Source organism: Alosa pseudoharengus, unplaced genomic scaffold, assembly GCF_046254945.1.
Source record: "Alosa pseudoharengus isolate Yale_2024_CS ecotype anadromous, Long Island Sound unplaced genomic scaffold, YU_APseudo_1.1 YU_APseudo_1.1_scf_9, whole genome shotgun sequence".
Classification (NCBI taxonomy): Eukaryota; Metazoa; Chordata; class Actinopteri; order Clupeiformes; family Clupeidae; genus Alosa; species Alosa pseudoharengus.
Genome location: NW_027468881.1, coordinates 2044806 through 2066254, shown reverse-complemented (window position 1 = coordinate 2066254; position 21449 = coordinate 2044806). Strand labels below are relative to the sequence as shown.

The following is a 21449-nucleotide window of genomic DNA, read 5'->3' as shown; positions in this document are numbered from 1 at the left end:
AAAATGAATAAAAAAACATAAAACACACAAGGTAAAATCATTTTAAAATAAAGAATAATTAAAAAGACAAAAAAGACACAAAGTAGAATAATTTTCAGAATTTGTAACTCAGTGCAGTTAGCAGAAAGCATCTGAGAACAGTTTGGTCTTAAGTCTAGATTTAAAGCTGGCTACAGTTGGGGCCCTTTTAATGTCATCCGAAAGTTGGTTCCACAGCTGAGCTACATAGGAGCTAAAAGCTGCTTCACCATGTTTAGTTCTAACAGCAGGTTTTAATAACAAGTTTTTCTCCTGAGACCTGAGAGGTCTGGAGGATGTGTACTGCTAAAGCATGTCTGAAAGGTATTTAGGTCCTGCTCCATTTAGTGATTTATAAACAAGCAGTAGTGCTTTAAAGTCAATTCTGTGACTTACTGGAAGCCAGAGCAGGAACTTAAGAATTGGAGTAATGTGGTCAGTTCTTTTAGTTTTTGTGAGAACCCTAGCTGCTGCATTTTGTATCACCTCAAGCTGTTTGATAGTCTTTTTAGGAAGGCCTGTGAACAGTCCATTGCAGTAATCAACCCTGCTGGAGATAAATGCATGAATGAGCTTTTTCTAAATCATCTTTTGACATCAGCCCTCTAAGTTTGGCAATATTTTTGAGGTGGTAAAAAGCTGTTTAGTTTTCGCTTTCATGTGGCTGTTGAAATTTAGATCACTGTCAATTAATACACCAAGCTTTTTAACAGTATCCTTTGCTTTCAACCCTTTTGTGTCAAGGACAGTCTTTCCTCCTTTTTACCAAATATAATTGCTTCAGTTTTTTCTTTGTTCAGCTGAAGAAAATTTTGTTGGTGTTGAGGTACATTTTCCAATGGCAACAAATAAACTCCTTTCTTGTAGATATGGTTAGTTGATTAAAGACTACTTTTTCAATAATTTTGCCAATAAAAGGTAGATTGGATATGGGCCTGTAATTGTTTAGCATGGAAACGTCCAGGTTATTCTTCTTGAGAAGTGGCTTTACAACAGCTGTTTTCAGTGACTTAGGAAAAATGCCAGACAGCAGTGATAAATTTATCATGTGAAGGATATCTGTCCCTTATGTATTTTTTAATGAAAACTATCAGAGATATGAAGCGAAAAACGTCCGGCAAATGTTTGGGCAAATGTGTAAAGCCGACCCCATTCATCACAGGTTTTTGTGGAAAGCTCTACAAAATCAGAATTGTTTGATAAGCCAGTCATCAACAATTGTGGAACTAAATATTTGCGCTGTCTCTAAATTAGTTTCACATTCTCTTTTAATTCTTGATCTTCTCTAATTAGGTGCAGGGGTGTGATTGGCAAAGGTAAAAAAAAGGAAAATATACGTAGCACGGAGTGACACCCCCCCCCCCCCCCCCCTAGACCCAAGAACATTTTGAAAAATAACCCCTTAAATGATAACATCTGATGACTTTTATGGGAAGTATTGATATATTGAGATACTGAGATACATATATTTCAAACATTATAGCATATTACAATACAGCCTATAAGGCCTAAAGAAAACTAATATAATAGAGCAAAGTCGCCTAGGCCTACACAAGACTAAACCAAATATGGCTGAAATATATAGGTCATCATGATCATTTTGCCAACAGTGACACAGAACCATGGATTTTTTCCATTTATTAGTTAGCAAAAGTAATGAGAGAGATGTTCTTTTTCTGTACAAAGCATCGCCTGTATAATCTCCATTCTGGAACTCAGCCTTACTGGAGACAATTTGTCAATTTTTGTGCAAGCCGCCATGACACATGATGGGCCCAACAAGTTCCAGCCAACCACAACCAGCCACTGAACTTTTTGCCCACCCTTTCTTGTCCTTGATTTTGATCATTCCTTTTATTGGGGCCCATACTCAGCTCTAACACAAGTTTAGGGAGGTTCTGTGGCAAATAATAAGTTGGCAAGGTGTGTAGCACAGTTGGAAGATCCCCATCGGTCTCACTGTCACTATAGCCCTTTCTCTGAAAATGAAGTAAGATTATTTTTTTACTCTGGAGGCCTGACTGCAGTGTAGCTTGAAGACATGAAAGAGTAGCAACAAGCACTTGAGTAGTCACTGAAGTCGTCTCTTCTCTTTCTGTGTCTTCCTTTCCTTTTAATCTGTAGGTCCACGCTTTCATTTCATAATCACATGTCTCATGGTTTTCATCATACTCTAAACTCGAAAATTGCAAATGTTCACAGTCTAAATATGAGTGTCTGTTTTTTTTCTTTCCATCCTCTGTCTCCCCACGTTCTCCTGTAAAATTGTAGGCACCAGAAGCACTGGAACTCCAAGCAATTAGTATCACGCCTCCAGTCTGTAACACAGCTTGCCAATGTGTGTGAAGCCAGGGGACAGGCCCCAGATGAGCTACAGAGTCCTGTGAGGCACAGTGGTCCCACAGAGCAAGTCGCACGCTGCAGTTCAGCTCTGCTTCTAGGCCAGAAGCGAGAGCTAAAACTGCTGAGACATGGCTTGCCTCATCTGAGGAACTTACTAGCAAAACAGGTCTACTGGAAACTAAATCTAGAGAAAGAGAGATATATTAAAGAAACAAGTGTCATAGATCCGTTTAAACTCTGAAATTCTAATGTCTGAAATTCAAAACTGCTGACTTTTTTTAAAAGTTCATTTTCAACATCAAATTACATTAGAAAAATGACATTATACGCATGTATGATTAAATTTTAGTCAGTTCTGAAGCATTACCTGAGAATCTTTTCAAAAACTGGTACCAGGCACAATTTCCCAGGACAACTAAAGTAAGCAGGAAAGCCAGTGTTACCCCAATAATTAGTCCCCATCTTCTGTGTATCTGTGGGTCTGAGAGATCAAACAATTATACATACTTGTGTTGTACAAACAGCCTTTTTGTTCAAGATAATTTAATCTCAAAGGATGTTACCTTGTTATGTAGAAGTTACTTCAACTACTATGAATAGTTTTACTATGTATCTTTATTATTATTATTATTATTATTATTATTGTTGTTGTTTATGTATTTATTATTAATAATTGCATATATCTTTAAGAACACAATGGGTGACCACACATACATATCCTTTTTCAGCTGACAGAGAACCCGTTCCGTTCCTGTTCGCTAACAAACATTTGAATCATTCGGAGCCAAGAAAATCCTGGATATAACAATTGGTGAGACAGCAACGAGTCCCAGGCAACACAACTGGTCTGCTTGGATGAATGTGCGCAATGCACTTTGCTCCTCTCATCTATACGACGCAGTTCCCATTTCTCCAAACCATACATAATTAGAAGGACAAATATTGCTACACGAGGGAAATCAGTGTGGTGTCCGATGTGAAAAAATAGGTATACATCTAGCGTACACATTTCCACGAATCACGGATGTGTTGATGACATAAATTAGGAAATATTAGAGGACTTAATGAGACGTGTTGTTGAACTGCATGCCGATGCCATTTAACCCAAATGCCCCAGCAGCAGCACGGGAGAGGAGAGCTTATCTGACAGAAGATCTGCATTGTCTATAGTGAGGTAATGTTAGATTACATTGCAAAAATATCACCATGCATTCATAACCTCGTGATTCAGTGAGAGTGATCCCAAAACATCGGAAAGTGACATTTCTGTATTACATTTTGTCAAGAGGATAAATCAATAGCAAACTGTTCCCAACTGACTATAGCGCTGTGAACCGTTCCTGGCTGCACCTGGCAAATCCGCCATCATAATAGCAATCCGCTATGGAACAAGCGTGCCTGTTGTTAAAGGGAATGTGAGATGACGCTCTGATTGGTTTATTGCATGTTACGCCCAAACCACACCCATGAGTAATGTACTAGCTACTACAGACCACCCCGTTTTAGATTTGCGTCGGTAAAACTGGCCGGTAAAATAGCAACAGTGCCCAAGATCTGCCCACAAAGCGATTTGGCAAAGTCAATTGCGCTGGAGTGGAAGATAGAGCCCCAAATGTTTAAAACTGGTGCTACTGCTACATACCATCTAGTCATAATCGTGGTTACCATGGCTGAAACGTCCCCATGGGGGAAAAAAAGATTAAAAAGATTCAATTGTTTAGCAAACATCAATAAACGGCAATAAACAGTTTGGACTGAGAGTTATCTGTGTGTCAACGAGGTTAAGGGTAAAATTAAGTTTCCTAATTTTGGTAATTTAATTTAAACTGCGACTAAGGGCTCAGCTACACCAGGCGCGTAACTGAAGCATTCCGTTCGCGACACATTAAATCCATTTTAGATGAATGGTCTATTTTTTTCGAACGTACGCCCCACTGTCACATGTTGCTACTTCCATTGATTATTATTTTTCTACAAATAGGCCTACTTAAAATATCACGAGAAGGCTAGCATCAATACAGTAAAGCATCAATACAGTAAAGTCAACAGTAAAGAAGCTGAAGACGCGAGTTAAAATAATAAAGACACCCCTTCAGGAAAAGCGATATAGGCTATGGGAAATATTAGGAAAAGTTCTTCAAGAAGATGACAGTAGTACAAGTTATGGTCTATGTAGGCCTACTTCTTGCGAAGCCATTTAAAAGTATGACAGCCAAAACGGGCAGCCTGCAGGAATAAATGTTATGGCACAGACTACACAGCCATATCTACCGGTATGTATAGGTTCGCGCATGCATAAAAGTTACCTTAGTTCGTTGTGTTTGTGACTTTAAACAGTGGGTGTGCTTTAGTAAATGTGCTTTGTGCTTCATTCAGCATTATAAACCAGTTCTTACGCTAACGTTTTGACCAGCAATGTATCTCTCTTGCCTATACCTTGCCTCACCATTTCTGTTTTCGAAAGAAAGATGTATTGTCCATGGCCTTCAAATCTTATCCTAGTGTTCTAATCCTTGGTGGTTGCGTGCGTGCTTGCGCTCTTATTCTCATTCTCTCTCCTGCGCAAACATTATGTCCTGCATGCCTACTGTGTGTAGTTCTACTGCATAAAGTTTCGCAAATAAAGTTTGTTTTACAGAAGTGGACTACTGTCACACTGCATGCAGGCTATAACCAAAAGCACACATTTTGTAAATAAGCGGGTCGGATCGCGGGTCGGGTATAATTTTGTTCTAATTAATATTCGCGGTCCAAGTTGCAGTCGGGTTGATTAAAATATCGGGCGACCGCGGGCCGTTTGTGACCAAACCCGCGCAACACTGGTGTGTAGCCTACCCATGTGTGTGTATGTATGTGTGCTTATGACATTTGCTGGCCGTTTTAACCTTGTAAACGTCATTTTTCGACCAGTTTTATTTGATTCACGTAGAGGGGAGGGCCTAGGAGAATTTTTTTGAGCCGGGGGGAGGCCCCTGGAAAAACAAAATTGACCAGGGGGGAGGGCCAGGCAGAAAATGTTTAACCCGATCATCTGGCGACCGGCCCTCCCCCACCCCCGCTAAATATCGTACAGTCCCTAAGGCCAGCAGATGACAGCCGCCGTTGCACAGCAGTTACCAGTCCCCTGTCTAAGAGTTCGAATCTGGGTTAAGATTTTGACAACAATATTGACATTGTTGTTTACCTAAGTTTATCTTTTGTGCAGATCATATTATCAAAATCAGAATCCGCCTTCTTGGCTTGGTTTGCGCAAACTAACAAGGACCCCCCCCCCCCCCCCCTCCATGAAAATCAAAGGCTACATATTTTCAGCTGACTCGTCACATTGTCTGCAGGTGTGTGACTTTTACTTACGTGCACATGGCTGCAAATTGACTTTTAATTTATGTATTTTCTGCCTTGGGCATTTTAAAATATGGATGTATGGTGGTTAGAAGTGTAAATATCAATTAGAAACCTAAATATATTTATAATTATTAATTTGCAAACAAATAACTGGCGTCAGTGACGTCTTTGACATGAAGATCCCTGGAACTATGCTTCTACTAGCATTCTACCACAGGTCGAGAGGTGTAGTTGTAACTACACAACTTTACGATAGTGGTTGCGAACGTTCGTTGCTACTATGGTTTTGGGAAACACTAACGTAGTGTAACGATGCATTGGACTAGGCCTATGTAAGTTCCAAATATGAATGCAATTCTGCGGCATAAAGCAGATGTATTTGTTTATTGTACAGAAAAATAAAAATGTCAAGCAGTCAATTGACTACATTGCAGTCAAGAAGTAGGGCAAATTAATTTACGAAACCAAAACGTGGGTCATAGTTGTCTAAGCCTCTATAGCGTAGCCTGTTAAAAACGTCGCAGAAGCCTACCCAAGGCTACAGATTAATTCTGAATTCAAATAAATTTAAAAATGTAGAAATGGTTCTGATCGTTATTACACCATTCTCACCCATTCTCACAATCATTTTGACGTGAGAAGTTAAGTGTAACTATTGTAATCCTGACTGCAATATTGTGACAAACTTCACTGCTTGTTAGTGGCTGCGTGTTGACTATGGCATGATGATAATTGTAACAATGTAATGGCAAACGAAGACACGAAAGACTAACTTAGCATATGCCTACTTGTTGTGTTTTATTATTCATCTGTACTTAAATGGCATGACGACAGGAACTTATTGCAAAGGATTTTGTAAGTTTTTTTACGAAGACGTTGGTTAATATGCTTTCCTGTAACACCACCAAATGTAGCGTTCTCTGTTTGTGACTTTGTAACGTGAGCTTTTTATAGCCTGAGCTCGGTGCCGCGTTGCATGGAAGGTCGGCGTTGTGCGTAATGTGTGCCTGTGCGTGGGTGCGCAGGGAAAGCAATTATTTTTCTCCCCAAAACAAAACCCTTATTCCTCCACAAGTAGTGGACAATGATTGGGTAAAATGTGTAATACAAAGGGCACGAACTAACATTGTGTGACGGGAGCCTAACCATTTTAAAATGGGGGGATAACTTGTTTCACGGGCAGAGAAAGACGCGCGACAGGACACGGGTATCATAAATGGCAGTTATAGAATTTTCGGTGACCGACTTTAACCGGTTAATGAGGCTCAGTGGCCGGTTAAGATTTTTTTTAAATTTCGCCATCCCTAGACTGAAGTGGCCATTTGAAAGCGATGCCCACTGTATCACTGTTGATAATGCATTCTTAAGATAACATAATAAACAACTTGCGATGGACTTCTGACCAGGTTTCTTTTGGTCAGTGGCTTAATGCGTTTTAGGTAGTGTACAATAGTAATTTTTAGACGCGCCAGATTCCTCCTCAGGTTGTTAGTTGCCACACCCCTTGGCACGTTGCTCAAAAAGAGACGTGCAAAATAAGAATTTAAACATTGCACCAAGAAAATAACCCATTTTCCACCATGCGCCAGGTCGAAAATAGGGCCATTAGATTCAGACAGGCCTTAAATGATCATACACATCACGCTTCAGACTTTGCACTTAGACCGTTAAAATAGGGCCCTTCAAGTGAAAGGGTGCCTTACATTTGTGCATGTCATAACTAAAGTTTATGATTTATAGAACGTAACATCTGAAATTACTGTCATTTATGAATGTTCTTTGGCTACATGTTGCTATTTCTATTCACAACAAAAGTCAATAAAATACATATTTCAGCTATTCCCAAACTTCAGCATAAAATTGCAAGATGCATATCCCTAGAATTTGATAGATTTTGCCTTGAGCAGTTGTAAGTTTGCCATGACAATATACACTAAGGGAAATGTGGTATGAGGCTGCTCTTTTATTACTTGTAGTTATATTTTGTTACTATTAATGCTGTTTTTTCTTAGAATGAAGATACTAACAGTCCAGGCAAAATATTCTTCTCCCACGGAGAAGAGGTTCATGTCTCCACACCTAAAAAAATAAGGATTCAGATTATAGATCACAGAAACATCCATATTCAGAAAGACAAAGTGTATATAATTGAATAACTTCCCAATAACAATAATTTCCCCATTTCACTCCATGAAAATGTGACAATGAATCCAATAATGCAACTGCAGAAGAACTACAGGAGAACTACCAGTGAATGCAAAGTGGTTGCAGCGGTTGCTAGGGTGCCTATCATTAACATTTCTAGTTCAATGGAGAGAGATACTGAGAGAAAGGGGGGCTTACTGAGATCACAAGCAAGAAAGAGATGTAAATGAATCAATTTCCATTGCCTCCATCATGATGCAACAATGTGTTTATCCATGTGTTTTTCTCTGTGTACGCTGTACGCTCACATACCCTGTAAAGCAGGGGTGGGTAGTAACACATTACAAGTAACGCATATGAGTAAAAAATAGGGCTGTCCAACGATTCATTTTAATGAAGTTTTCATATTGAGAAATATGCATAAGTGTGCAAAATGCCTTGGCCTACTGCACATGTCAATGAATTGCATAACAAACAAAAATAGTCTAGTCCATATCTCCATGTTCAGTTCACATGTAACAGTGTGAGTGTAAACAATGTTTAGCTTGTAGGCTAGATTAAAGCTTAAACTTGAAGTGCTTCTGTGATATTTTAATTCCATGTCGATTAAGCCGACACCGCTATTTGCGGTGCACTACTATTGTATACAGTCTGGTGCACTGTCACTTGCCACACACATCAGTGCCAAAGTTTTTAACTGGCAAACACTGGATGAACAATGGATTTTATGGAGCGGCGCCGACCACATAGAACCGAATCGTGATTTACACGGCTACAAAGTGTGATGCTGGTGTGCAGAGTTGTATTGAGAAGAATGGAATCTAATGTAATTGAATGTCGAAAGCAGAGTATAAGTATAAGTATATACTCTTTTGATCCCGTGAGGGAAATTTGGTCTCTGCATTTATCCCAATCCGTGAATTAGTGAAACACACTGCACACAGTGAACACACAGTGAGGTGAAGCACACACTAATCCCGGCGCAGTGAGCTGCCTGCAACAACAGCGGCACTCGGGGAGCAGTGAGGGGTTAGATACCTTGCTCAAGCTTCAGCCATGGCCTACTGGTCGGGGTTCGAACCGGCAGCCCTCTGGTTATAAGTCCGAAGCGCTAACCAGTAGGCCACGGCTGCCCCACAGTGTGCCACACTCATGTCACTGTCAGTGTCGGCAGCGGAACGGTGGCAACGCTGGTGTAACGCTAGCGTTGAACAAACTGAGTTGAACTTGGTTCAACTTTCAAAGCGCAACGCGAGCACATTCAATTGTCAGTTATGGCAAACTGAGATAGAACTTATTATGGTCTGACCGTTGCGTTACGCTTGCTGCTGGCCTTCTGGACTAGGCAGAATCTTTTACTGTCTATGGCAGAAGCTTACTAGGAAGCAAAGTTCTTAGAATCTTTGATAGGAAGTGTCTGTGGCAGTTTGAGGACAAGGAACGGTGCATCAAAGGGTCAAAATGGTAACAGCCAAAGAAGATTGTTGATAACAAAGTGACGGTGTAAAATAAAAAAATCTTGTGGTGGCACGGGATTAATGTGATTAAAAAAATTAATGCATTATGCTTGGTCCTTAATTAGCCTTAGTATGTTGTTAGTATTTGTTGTATTGTGATTATAAGAATTTATTTACAGACGTTTAAGGAACACAACAACCGGAAGACTGGTAGCCTTAACCCTTAACTAAAGGCTCTCATATACAGGTATGTTTTCAGGTCTTTTTAAAATATATTCACTGAACTCGCCTGTTTGATGTACAGAGGCAAGGTGTTCCATAGCTTTGGGGCATAATGGATAAAAGCAGCTTCTCCACTTTCATTGTGGAGCACTTGGGGTGCAATTAAGAGATTAGCATTGGAAGATCTAATTTTCCTTCGTGGTTGATACGATATTATAAGCTCAGAGATATATGAAGGTGCTTCATATAATTACTTCAGAGCTTTGTACAAAATTAACGTTGAAATCAATTATAGGCCTATAGGAAATAGGGAGCCAGTGCAGTTCAGTTGCTCTCTCTTTTTGATCTTAGTTAAAAGTCTAGCAGCAGAGTTCTGTATGAGTTCCAATTTATTTATATGTTTTTTGGGAGACCAGTAAAAAGTGCACTGCAGTAGTCTAACTTGCTAGTGATAGCATGGATTAGTTTGTGCCATTACATGAACCAGGGGGAAGGGTGCAAGTCATGAGTAGTATTTACGACAGTTGTATAAAATACAAATACTCCATAACTGTGGGGGGAGCCCAGTAGCAAACAAAAGAAAAAAACAAAATGGCATCTGATTGCATTTTTGATACTTGGGAGTTAACCAAAGATTATTTGGGTAACACTTTATTTTAATGTGTCACTGTTACAGTGTACCTACCTAATTAGGTACAGTGGTACAACCTGTGTAACAACATGTACTATTAGGTACTATCATTGTACTTGCATTATGTATTTGTGGGTACCTACATATTTGTTACATTGTAATACTGAGTGCTTTTACAAAACTTTGCCAATTTGTCTAAATCAGAGGCAAAGAGCTGACCTGAGACCTGCTGGATGGGGTAAATCTGGTCATGATAGATTTGATATACAAACCATTCTTAGCTCCAGTCAAGGCCTCATTGTCTTCAGTGTACATGTAACAGTTGTGCTGCTACAACCTTGTTACTCTTTGATACAGTGGAATAAACCTATTAAGTGTACCAGTAAATTACTTACATGTACATATGACATGTAGGCCTATCTTCGATGTCTTGGAACAGGTCTACTAATTCACTACATAGTACATATATCAACTGTGTTGGTACACACTTATTGCTTTTTGATACAGTGGCATAAACCCATTAAAATTAAGTGTACCAGTTAAGTACTTACATGTACAGTACATATTGTGTCGTGTCATTGGTGTCTTGGAACATGTCTGCCATTACCCTACATACTGTAGTACATGTATCAACTGTGTTGGTACACATTTATTACTCTTTGATACAGTGGAATAAACCCATTAAAGTAAAGTGTACCAGTTAAGTACTTACATGTACATATTATATACATCCTGTCAATGATGTTATGATGTGTTGAAACGTGTCTGCTGTTACACCACACAGTATCAAAGAGCAATAAGTGTGTACCAACACAGTTGATATGTGTACTATGTAGTGAATTAGTAGACCTGTTCCAAGACATTGAAGACACAACATACATGTCATATGTACATGTAAGTAATTAACTGGTACACTTAATAGGTTTATTCCACTGTATCAAAGAGTAACAAGGTTGTAACAGCACAGCTGTTACATGTACACTGAAGACAATGAGGCCTTGACTGGAGCTAAGAATGGTTTGTATATCAAATCTATCATGACCAGATTTACCCCATCCAGCAGGTCTCAGGTCAGCTCTTTGCCTCTGATGAAAATTTAGGCAAATTGGCAAAGTTTTGTAAAAGCACTCAGTATTACAATGTAACAACTATATGTAGGTACCCACAAATACATAATGCAAGTACAATGATAGTACCTGATAGTACATGTTGTTACACAGGTTGTACCACTGTACCTAATTAGGTAGGTACACTGTAACAGCGACACATTAAAATAAAGTGTTACCGATAATTTTTATTCTGGCCATTATCTATGGATCTTTATGCATATTGTCTCAGTCTCCCACTTCCACTCTTAAATTGGAGTTCCAAATATTCAGTTGCCAGTCCTGGAGAATATTTTGTAGACTACAAATAGTGATTAAGGTTTTAAGATTTGAGTCTTACTTGTACACAGGGCCCAACAGAGGGAGAGGGAAATGGTAACACCAGCTCCATTGGACTGTTGCCCCCCACCTGTTGCATGCATAAGAAACACAAAGATGAACAAGACTACATCCCACAGTTACAAAGAGAAATCTAAAACAGTTTAGTGACCAATACTTTTTATCCGATTGTGTGTATTCCACAAACCATGTTTCTAAGTTTACTTTACACCGTTTCTCTCAAAATGAAGTGTTTGCGGAATTACAAGCTATTTGACACTATGGCTCGGTTCGAAATGGTAAACTATGCTGCCATTTAAGATATCTAACATGAGAGCGAGCCAACAAGTGCTATTCCTGTCTTCTAAGATATCCCCATAATGGTCGTTTTTTAAGGCAGCATCGATGTATCCTTGATGCTGCCAACTACTCACAAATCTGCGGCAACATCTGAAACAGTTGCGAAAAGTAAACAAAAGGTGGCGGATGACACTGGAAACTGATGTGTGTTTGCTGATTGTGTTGAAATGTCATTTGTTTGACATTGTTTGCTTAGATTGGTCAAAATATAGCGAGAAATAAACACTGCACTATCTGATAATATATTTGTTGTAACCATTGATAGCGTCTGGTCTGATTTACGTGCAATCTGTCAGACAACTTTCTGCCATTAGCCTGTTAGCTTCCGTAAGCTAATTTAACGTTATTGCTTGTGCTAACATCATAGCGTAGTGTCAACATTCTGAGTTAAGAATCTGTTCGAAACCATCGTTCTTAAAAGATGCCTTCACTTCAAAGTCATCCAACCATCCAAGGCAGCAACCTTCCATTTCGAACCGACCCTAGCAGTGCTACTGGAGAAGATAAATTAGATAATTTTTTCTTCAATTGTCTGTTCCTATCACACCTATCACAGACCATATAACTTAGCATAGGCCTATATCTTTCCATTCTAATGGGCATATTTTCTAGTGCATGGAAACTGGCCCATGTGACAACTTTACACAAAGGATGATTTAAATAATTACCGTCCAATCTCCCAATTACCCTGTTTATCAAAATAATTTGAATCATTGGTTAATAACCAACTCAAGTCATTTCTTTAAAGTAATCAAATATTAAGTACACAACAATCTAGGTTTAGAACCACAGCACTATCTCAGCTAGTTACTAATAATATAATATCTGCTTTAGACATTAATAAACACTGTGCTGCCCCTTTTGTTGATTTGTCAAAATCATTTGACAGAGTTGATCATCCCTTGCTCTTACAAAGATTACATAGCATTCGCCTTATTCACCCGGTAGCCAGAACAAGGCTACAGGGTACAGGGTAAATACCAGCATCTACACCTCAGTCCACTAGATGGTGGTAATGCACTCCATTTACAAACTGCCAAAAAAAAGCTCACCGAATAAAAAGAAGGGTTCGCTGACCTGTTCTTCTTCTTCAGTGAGTTTTTTTGGCAGTTTGAAAACGGATTGCATTACCACCACCATTGATTTGGATGATAAGGCTTATGAGTGGTTTCAGAATATTTGTCTCAGAGGTTTCAGTATGTGAAGTCAGGGAATGTCCAGTCACAGAGTGTTTGCCAATCACAAAAGGTGTTCCACATAATATATTTTAGATGCATTAACATATCAACCACAATGTCTATATTTATGCATTGCTATTATTTATGCATTGCCTGTTGCCTTAAATGCAAATGAGCTGCTGTTGGCCACGCCCCACTCTGGAACTGATTCCATGTTTACATCAACAGGCAGCATAGTCAACTGGGAATACGAGTTGGTGACAAGGCGATAGAGGGTTCTTCACCAGAAAGCCTCCGACTGCCAGTGATAAAATGCAATTTGTTATGCAGGAATAAATAAAGAATGTGTGACAAACGTCATTGATGGTTCTGTTTTAATATCCATAGTAATATAGCCTAATAGTAAAGTCATTTAGGAGTCATTTAGCCGAAAGTCTGCTAAATACATTAACCTAGCCTAGAGATCTAGATGCACCCTAGTGGCAGCAAATCTAATTTGCAGCCAGGGTAGTCTAGCAACTCTCCGTTGGCTTGCGAGCTAGAAAAACAAACTTCGGTCAGACCAATCACATCTTGTATAGAGTTGGTGGATCGGCTTAACATAACGACGGTAGAGTTGCGACGGTTCCGCGTGAATTCTCTACTACTTGAAAACAAGATGGATGATGAAGATGAAGATGGATGCTGCTGTTGGCGAACAGCGCGACTTGAGCTTTTTAAAAACCCTATGAATTTGGAAAATGAAAGTCATCTAAATGATTATTTAATATAAACATTGGTTTTGATCAAAACAATTACTTTATGTCCCTACAGGAAGGCTATTTATTTTCCAAGGCGGACTACACTATGACAATATTACCATGATATTATCACTTTATTGCCCAAATATCATTATTGACCGAATTTGTATCAAAGATTCTAGAGTGCTATGTGAAAGAAACATAGAACATAAGACAATAATGAAGAAAATAACATAATAAAAGAAAATAAAAAATAAATAATAAAAGAAGACAATAATGGGCTACAATGAACCTATTCTCCCAGGTCAGTTGACAAGAAAAAAAAATGAGGTGCAATGAAGCATGCAATCGGATCTGTCTTACATTATGTATAGGTTAACCTATCGCATTAGCAAATCTTGCAAACGACCATTGGCTAGGCTACATGCACCAAGCTTACATTTTGATCACTTCTTCAACAACTCACCCCATTTGGGACTCCTGTTTTAGAATACTGGTTGTCATGCTGCCATGTTAATTAAGGAGAAATTATAGCCTACCTGTCGTCTTTCACAACTCTCCTGAGACTTTGAGATCATTGCAAGATTGGAAAGAAATAGCCTAGCACAGAATCCAACTCTCTTTGAAATTGCCATCTCTTAAAAGTAACGTTATGTGACAGACAGTTGGATTGCTCATGGGCTCATCATGTCTGTGGCCCCTCAACTAAAGTGGTGAATAATGACATGTGTTGTGTTCAAATCATAATTTGAGCAGTGACCACATTTTTGGCAGAAAAACAAATAATCATGCAATAAATCATAATTCATAATGATGTGCCCACCATACTTAATGCGTTAGGTGAGGTGCTGTTCATGTACTGTATGAGGTCACGAATGACAGACCCATTAACTCATGTCAATTCCTGATGATTCGTGAGATATTAAGGAATGAAGTAATACATAAATCATGAATTAATTCAAGCATGAATTCATGATAATTCATGTACCCTTACTGTGAAGTGTTACCGGAATTTTCAGATGGGGGTGGGTAGTCAGTGCCCTATATGGCTCTGGGGGAAGTAACACTCAAATTTCCCTAAAGGAGCTTGCACACTGCTCCAACAAAAGCCAACAAACACCAGACAACAGTTAGGTCAGTGTGGGCCGACCGTCTGCGTTTGTTGGCGTTTGTTGGATGGAGACACCACAGTGTGGACTGGCAGTTGGTTTTGGTGATGTCTCAATAAGGGAGACTTCTGACTAGCTCATAGAAGTGCATAGTTTCTGACATTGACCGCTCTCCACTAGCCCACAAAAACTCCACACATGGTTCACAGAAAAAGTGAGTTTTGCATAATATCAAAGAGTATAGAAGTAACTATACTCTTTGATAATATGGCCCCTTTAACTCATTGAATGCCAAGCTGTTTTCGGGAGCTTTGTCCTAGAGTGCCAGCAATCTAGACCATTGTTGATGATTTTTGTACAGCCACAGCATATTCTGTGTTATAGCTATGAACACATACAATAGCTCGATTAAAAGGTGAGACTTTAAGCTCCTGGTGGGTGCAAACCGTGTATTTCTACACGCCTCTGTTCCTGAGAAATCCCAAGCTAAACAGTGGCTAGTTTTCATCAAAATCGCTGTTTTTTTCTAGAAATGGAGATATAACGTCTTTCATGAAATATGAAGTGTTGCCTGTTACTTACTTGTGTAAACCTCCCGGGAAGTGATCAACGAGACCTGGCAGGACTGCCACCTAGTGATAGACCCACGAAAATGGCCTGGTTTTGACCTGACGTGCATGCGTCACTGATTCGACCCAAAGCGGCAACGCGAGTTATGATAAAATGTCCAGAGAAAATGTCCAGATTGTGCGTTTTCATGAGTTTCACGATCGTCATATATTTCATTTCCATTCATCACAGAGTTCCCAAAATCACATATAAGGTGTGCTAGAGTGTCTAGTTTCGTAATTAAAAAAAAAAGCTAAAAACATAATATTACGTTTTTGGCACTCAACGCATGGGAAGGAAAAACGTAATATTACATTTTTGGCACTCAATGAGTTAAGGTGACAATACAATGACACAGAGGCTAAATCCTTTAGTCATTTTTAGGGTTGCAAAGGGGCGGAAAATTTCCGGAAACTTACCATGGGAAGTAAAGCTGGGGAATTTTGGAAATATTCCAAATTGGAAACTTTCATGTAACTAAAGGAAATTATGGGAATTAAAGGGAATTTACAGGAATTAACTGGGAATTTTTCGGTAATTCATACAAACTGTTTCATATACAAACATTAACATTTTGTTTCGTAATAAGCAATATGATTTGTATGTTCGTATTTTCGCTTAGCTTAGCATACAAAGCTAGCTAGCATGCTAGCGGGAATCCCATTCTCTGCCTATGGTCAGAGAATAGGCTTGTTCGTCTTGACTGAGTCTGACTTTCGTCTGGCTTACTACGTAAACGTGATCTTCAGAGCCTAGCCGGGAGGAGCTACAACAGAGGGCAGCTCATCCCGGACAGAAAGGCTACAGTCTGCCTGACGTGACTCGCGGGAGACATCGCGGGAGATATCGCGGAATGTTGTTTGCAATAAACACAGCAGAACTTTCATTCTTACTCATTAAAATGAGCATGATGACTGACGAAATAAATTCTTATGATGTAGTTTAAATAAACCAGGCCTGCATTGTAGCACATAAATTCAATAGGCCTATCAAGTGTTTCCCCTATATGTGTGTCTATCTATTTAGCCAACAGCAGAAAATAACAGAATATCCAAACGTTTTCAGTAGGCTAGCCTACCATTGTTGCAGAAATCACGTATAAGAAGGTATCCCTTCGATTTCTGTTTATTTTCGCATATTCCAACATAAGGAAGCAGCATGAGCCTCCAGTCATAATCGTCATGAGGACATTCCTCCCAAATGGCCCTATCACGTCTTTGAACTGACGTCATGAGGGCGTGTTTCAGCTCGTGCAGCTCGTGGAAGGCAACTGCAAGATCTGTCTGCAGGCTAAGACTCCCGCGATATTTTAAGGCCATGTGCAGGGGCGTAGCACCAAATTCTGGGCCCTATGCACAAGTGGTGGCCATGGGCCCCCCGCCCCAACCAACCACCGGCTGTAAGCATGAAGCATGAGGTTCACAACTAACTAGGCCTACCTAATCACACATTGAATTAATGTAACAACTCTTATATGTACTGTATAACAGAAAATAATCTTATTACCCAAGACTTCACTGAATTTCTTATGTTTAAAGAATGTTTAAAAGCTAGAACATGAAATGAATGAAAACACTTTTGGCTGAGAGAACAGCTATATATAGCTAACTGAGTGTGATGCGTTTCACAAGTTAGCTTTGCTACTAATTTGACAGCCTTTCCTCATGAACCTATTGAGCCTACTAAGTTAAGCTATTAGCTCATAATAATTTTCGAATTAGTAGGCTATTGAAATGTTGTGGTAGGCTATAAATCAGGCATCATGTTATTTCTAATTTTGTGCTAATGCTGTTTTAGCACTGATAATCGCGGATTCGCGGTGGTATTGAAGTGTTTTGTAACCTTCAGGAGTTCCTTTCATTTGTAGACTATTGCTTTCACATTGAATTTCAATTTAAATTTATTGTGCTTATAGAGCGCCAAAACATAACACATGTATCATGGCGCTTTACAGAATGTAGGCAATCAGAGAAAGAAGGAAAGAAAGGAAGAAAAGAAAAGCAAGAGAGAGGCCCATGGGTAACAGGGGCGAGGAAAAACTCCCTAGAATTGGAGATATATATAGGAAGAAACCTTGAGCAGATCCACGACTCAAGGGCCTGACTAGGGTCAGTACATGACAGTAAGGTCTGTATACATGACAAATGCATATGATAGTCGGGTGTAGAGAATAAGACATGGTATTAAGCACTTGAGCTGAAAGTTACAAGAGGTGGGATGATTACGTATCCGTTATGGTAATTCGTTATTCCTGATTTAGTGACAGAAAGTTCAATAGTCCAGCGTTGGGATTGTCCAGGGGAAGGGAGTTTTCGAGGGGCATGTGGTGGGTTGGCGGATGGGCCAGTAATCCGGGCAGAGTTGTCATAGGCTGGTGGTGGGTCGCTAGGCTGTACGGGCCAGGAGTCCAGATAGGGGGCAGTAATAGGGCAGTCGAGGATGGGACTTCAGGGCTCACCATTGGGCTCACCTTTCTTGGGGAAGAAGGCTGTTAACACTTGTTTTCCCTTATTTTGTTTTTTTCTCCCTTTCTTGCCTCTCTTTTCTTTTCTGGGAACCGGATTTAGCTTTCTTAGACTTAGACATCTTCACACCGTGACCGTCATTGCCGCTTCGGCAGAATGAATGTTACTTCAAAAATGCGCCTAGCAGGGGAAGGCGGACTGAACCATTTCGTGCAAGGGAGAGGGTGCCTGCCCTCAAACAATGTTTGGTCACAATTTAATACATCAATCAACTGATGCATTTACCCGAAATATTTGCATCTATATTAGTTAATAACATTTATTAAGATCTTTAAATTAAGGAAATTATTTATTATTAAGGAAAATAAAATTCAACTCCTTAGGGGCCCTCCCCCCACTTGGGGCCCGGGTAATTTATTCCCACTTGTCCCCCCACTACGACGCCCTTGGCCATGTGACATGGTGTCACGGTGGTAAGTCCCTCCCCGGCTGACAGAAGTCGGACAGAATTTCTAACCAGCAAGCATTGCGTCCATCCCAGTATGCATTGTGTTCAACCCAGCATGCATCACATCAAGTCAGATCTGCACAGATCTGCCGCAAGTCGAACTCGCCTATTGTCTAATAAGGGGAGAACTTCCACTCTCGGAAAACTTCCGGTTTCTGAACTGGTTGCAGTTCCTTCTGTGGTTCCACATGAGGGCCAGGGACGTGCACAGGGGGGTTGCTCAGGTTGCCCGGGCAACTGCCCATATGGCCTTCTCGACTCACGTTGCCCTTCCGAGGGAAAAATAAATAAATCGTACGGAATGCAGTGGATGCAGAATTTCACGTAGGCCTAGATAAAAAAATCGCAAAGCCTCATTCACTTCCATTCGGGCACCGAAAGGGAAAGTCAGTAGGGGAAGGGCAAACTCTGTTTACGTGGCTGAAGCGCTGCACACGACCGGCACCTGAGATGAGCCTGCATGAGCGGCCTTACGGTACCGATCCACTTGCACGACACTTCTTTTTGTCGTGTCGCATTCCACTCTAGTCCTATGGGTGACGTCAAGCGACTTTAACGCGCCCGCAAAGCATTCCGGGAAGCCAGCGCTGCATTTGAAATAATGTAGCGCGACAGAGAAGCTGGCCGATGCCCATCTTTATGCAAATGAATCCGTTGAACGCGAGGCGACTCTCCAATGAAAGGACGAGGTTGTAGGTCCTTTGTTCTACCTACCACAACGGTGCCTGTGAAACTTTGGTTCCGCTTACAAGACAAATAATGTTTTAACGATCCCTTCCACGACCACCTATAGTCCATAAAACAAACGAAACTAGGATTTGGATGAATATATTGACTGTTGGTGTTTCTGGTGAGGATTTGAGATTGCATTGAGTAGTTTAAATAAAACCATATTTCCAAATGGCTTGCATAGTTTGTTTAGGCTATTAATGTGTTGTATACTGTTAAGTACATGCCTAAAATTGTGGTCCATTTGTGGAAAAACACTTAAGATACGTTAAAACGAACTGAGTATGAGCTGGTAACTGACATTTTAAACAAAACGCCCACACACGACTGAATGTGGGGAGGCAGCGCGACACCATGCGTATGTCGGGTCGTGCAAGTGGATCGGTACCGTTAGAAGGAGATTGTCGCGAAACCACGTTGTCGGAAAAAGTGAGTTTGTGATGTATAACAAACGAACGATCATCATCAAGTTTTATGAAATTAATTCAAATCTTCATAAATCCAGGCTGAGTTTGCCACGTTTAGCCTAAATAATCAGACAGATAGCTCGCAGACAAGCAGCCCGTTACCACACATACATACGCCAGTTTTGGTAGGCATTAGGCCAGGGGTAGGCAAACTGCGGCCCGCGCACCAAGCACTTTCATCCGGCCCGCCGAGCATTTCATTTGGTTTTCAGGCTGCTCGCTATTTTTTTCCTGTGACAGAGACGACATTGGTTAGCTTTATCGCAAACTGCTTTTCACTCTTAGAGAACGTTTACAATGTCAAAACATCATGTTAAATAGAGATGAGGCCTAGGCTACTCTTAGTTATCTCCTTTGCAGCAGAACTAACTTGAACATTATGCTACTAGCCTACTGTGCGGCCCGCCGGCCAATTTTCAAAACCCAATGTGGCCCTTGAGCCAAAATGTTTGCCCACCCCTGCATTAGGCAAACTAAGCTACATGTATGCTGATAGTTACTTTCTCACATTTTGTTTAGCAAGAATGAATGATGGAAGTAATGCATCACATTCATTATTTTATTCAAAATGGTTAAATGCTTAAATCCTATTCACTATTTTGGGTATTGTTTGAAGCCAAGATGCCCACTGAAAAGAGGCGGATTCAGGAGAGGGAGAGACAATTCAGGGAGGCAGCAAAGGGCAGCACATCACTGCAGGGTTGGCTGTGAAAAAGCCAACCAGCAGGTGGGACAGAAACTTTCTGTGATAAAGATGACATGACACTGTGTAAGCGAATTGATTCATTAATCAGACTCATATTTTAGCCTACTAAAGGCAATGTTTCATAATTACATTACATTTAAGATGAGGAGCAGTGACAAGCCTCCAGAACATGTGAGGAAAATGTGGACCAGGAGGAGGCATATAGGGCAGGTAAGCCCAAGTGATGATCACCAAATATGAGATGAGAGGACCATGCTAGAAAGTACAGGGTTAAAGAGCTGCATGCTAAATAACTGTAATCTAAAAAAACATAGGCTATCATTTCAAAGGTCTTGCCTGAGCAGAACATACCACTAGTGGGCATTAAAATAATAATGATAATGGCAATAACAATAATATGTAATTGGTCAGATGATGAGCCCGCTTTTGGAGAAACCTATCAGTGACTTGATAGGATATTGATTGATAGGGATATTGATGTTGGTGATTTTCATGCTCAAGTCATGTTTTTCTGTGTTATTAGTTAAGGTGATTGAGTGCTGTATTTCAGTGTTTTACTTCTATATATATAGAAGTGTATATATATTTGAATAAAGGCTATTAGGTTATTCTCAGTCCTTCATATAGCCTGTGAGTTTTTTTTTTGGGAGGGTGGGGGGGATGGGGGGGGGCTTTTTTCAGGTCAGAGCAACCGCCCCTCAAAATTCCTGTGCACGTCCCTGATGAGGGCGCTCGCAGGCGAGTCCAGAATGAATGGAGGTCTATGGAGCTGTACCCCTCAAAATCCACTTTTCTCGGGATGTATTTTTTTCAAGTAATTTGAATATTGTATTCGAAAGGGGAGGCAAAGACAATACACTTGGTTGAGTATTATATATTTTTAAAGCCACTTAATTGTTCTAAAAAGCCTTTCAAACGTGTCAATGACATCATTCATTAGCACAATGCTAGCGTGTTATGGGCAACAATGACCCAACCTGTAAGAAAACGAAA

At 40.2% G+C, this 21449-nt stretch overlaps 1 protein-coding gene across 3 annotated transcripts in view; it reads right to left on the bottom strand.

Moving 5' to 3' along the window:
* Positions 1-1442: 1442 nt before the first annotated feature.
* LOC143114389 (interleukin-17 receptor E) overlaps positions 1443-21449 on the bottom strand; it is an 81135-nt gene continuing 61128 nt past the window's right edge. For 2 of the 3 annotated variants that reach the window (XM_076275963.1, XM_076275965.1), the window contains 4 exons: positions 11608-11676; positions 7734-7785; positions 2729-2842; positions 1443-2545 (listed from right to left, as the gene is read on the bottom strand). In XM_076275963.1, the coding sequence (XP_076132078.1) occupies positions 1740-2545; positions 2729-2842; positions 7734-7785; positions 11608-11676 (1041 nt within the window). In that variant the 3' untranslated portion in view covers positions 1443-1739. Of the gene's footprint in view, positions 2546-2728; positions 2843-7727; positions 7786-8049; positions 8165-11607; positions 11677-21449 lie in introns of those variants that run through there. The other variant, XR_012984909.1, reaches the window with a different exon arrangement.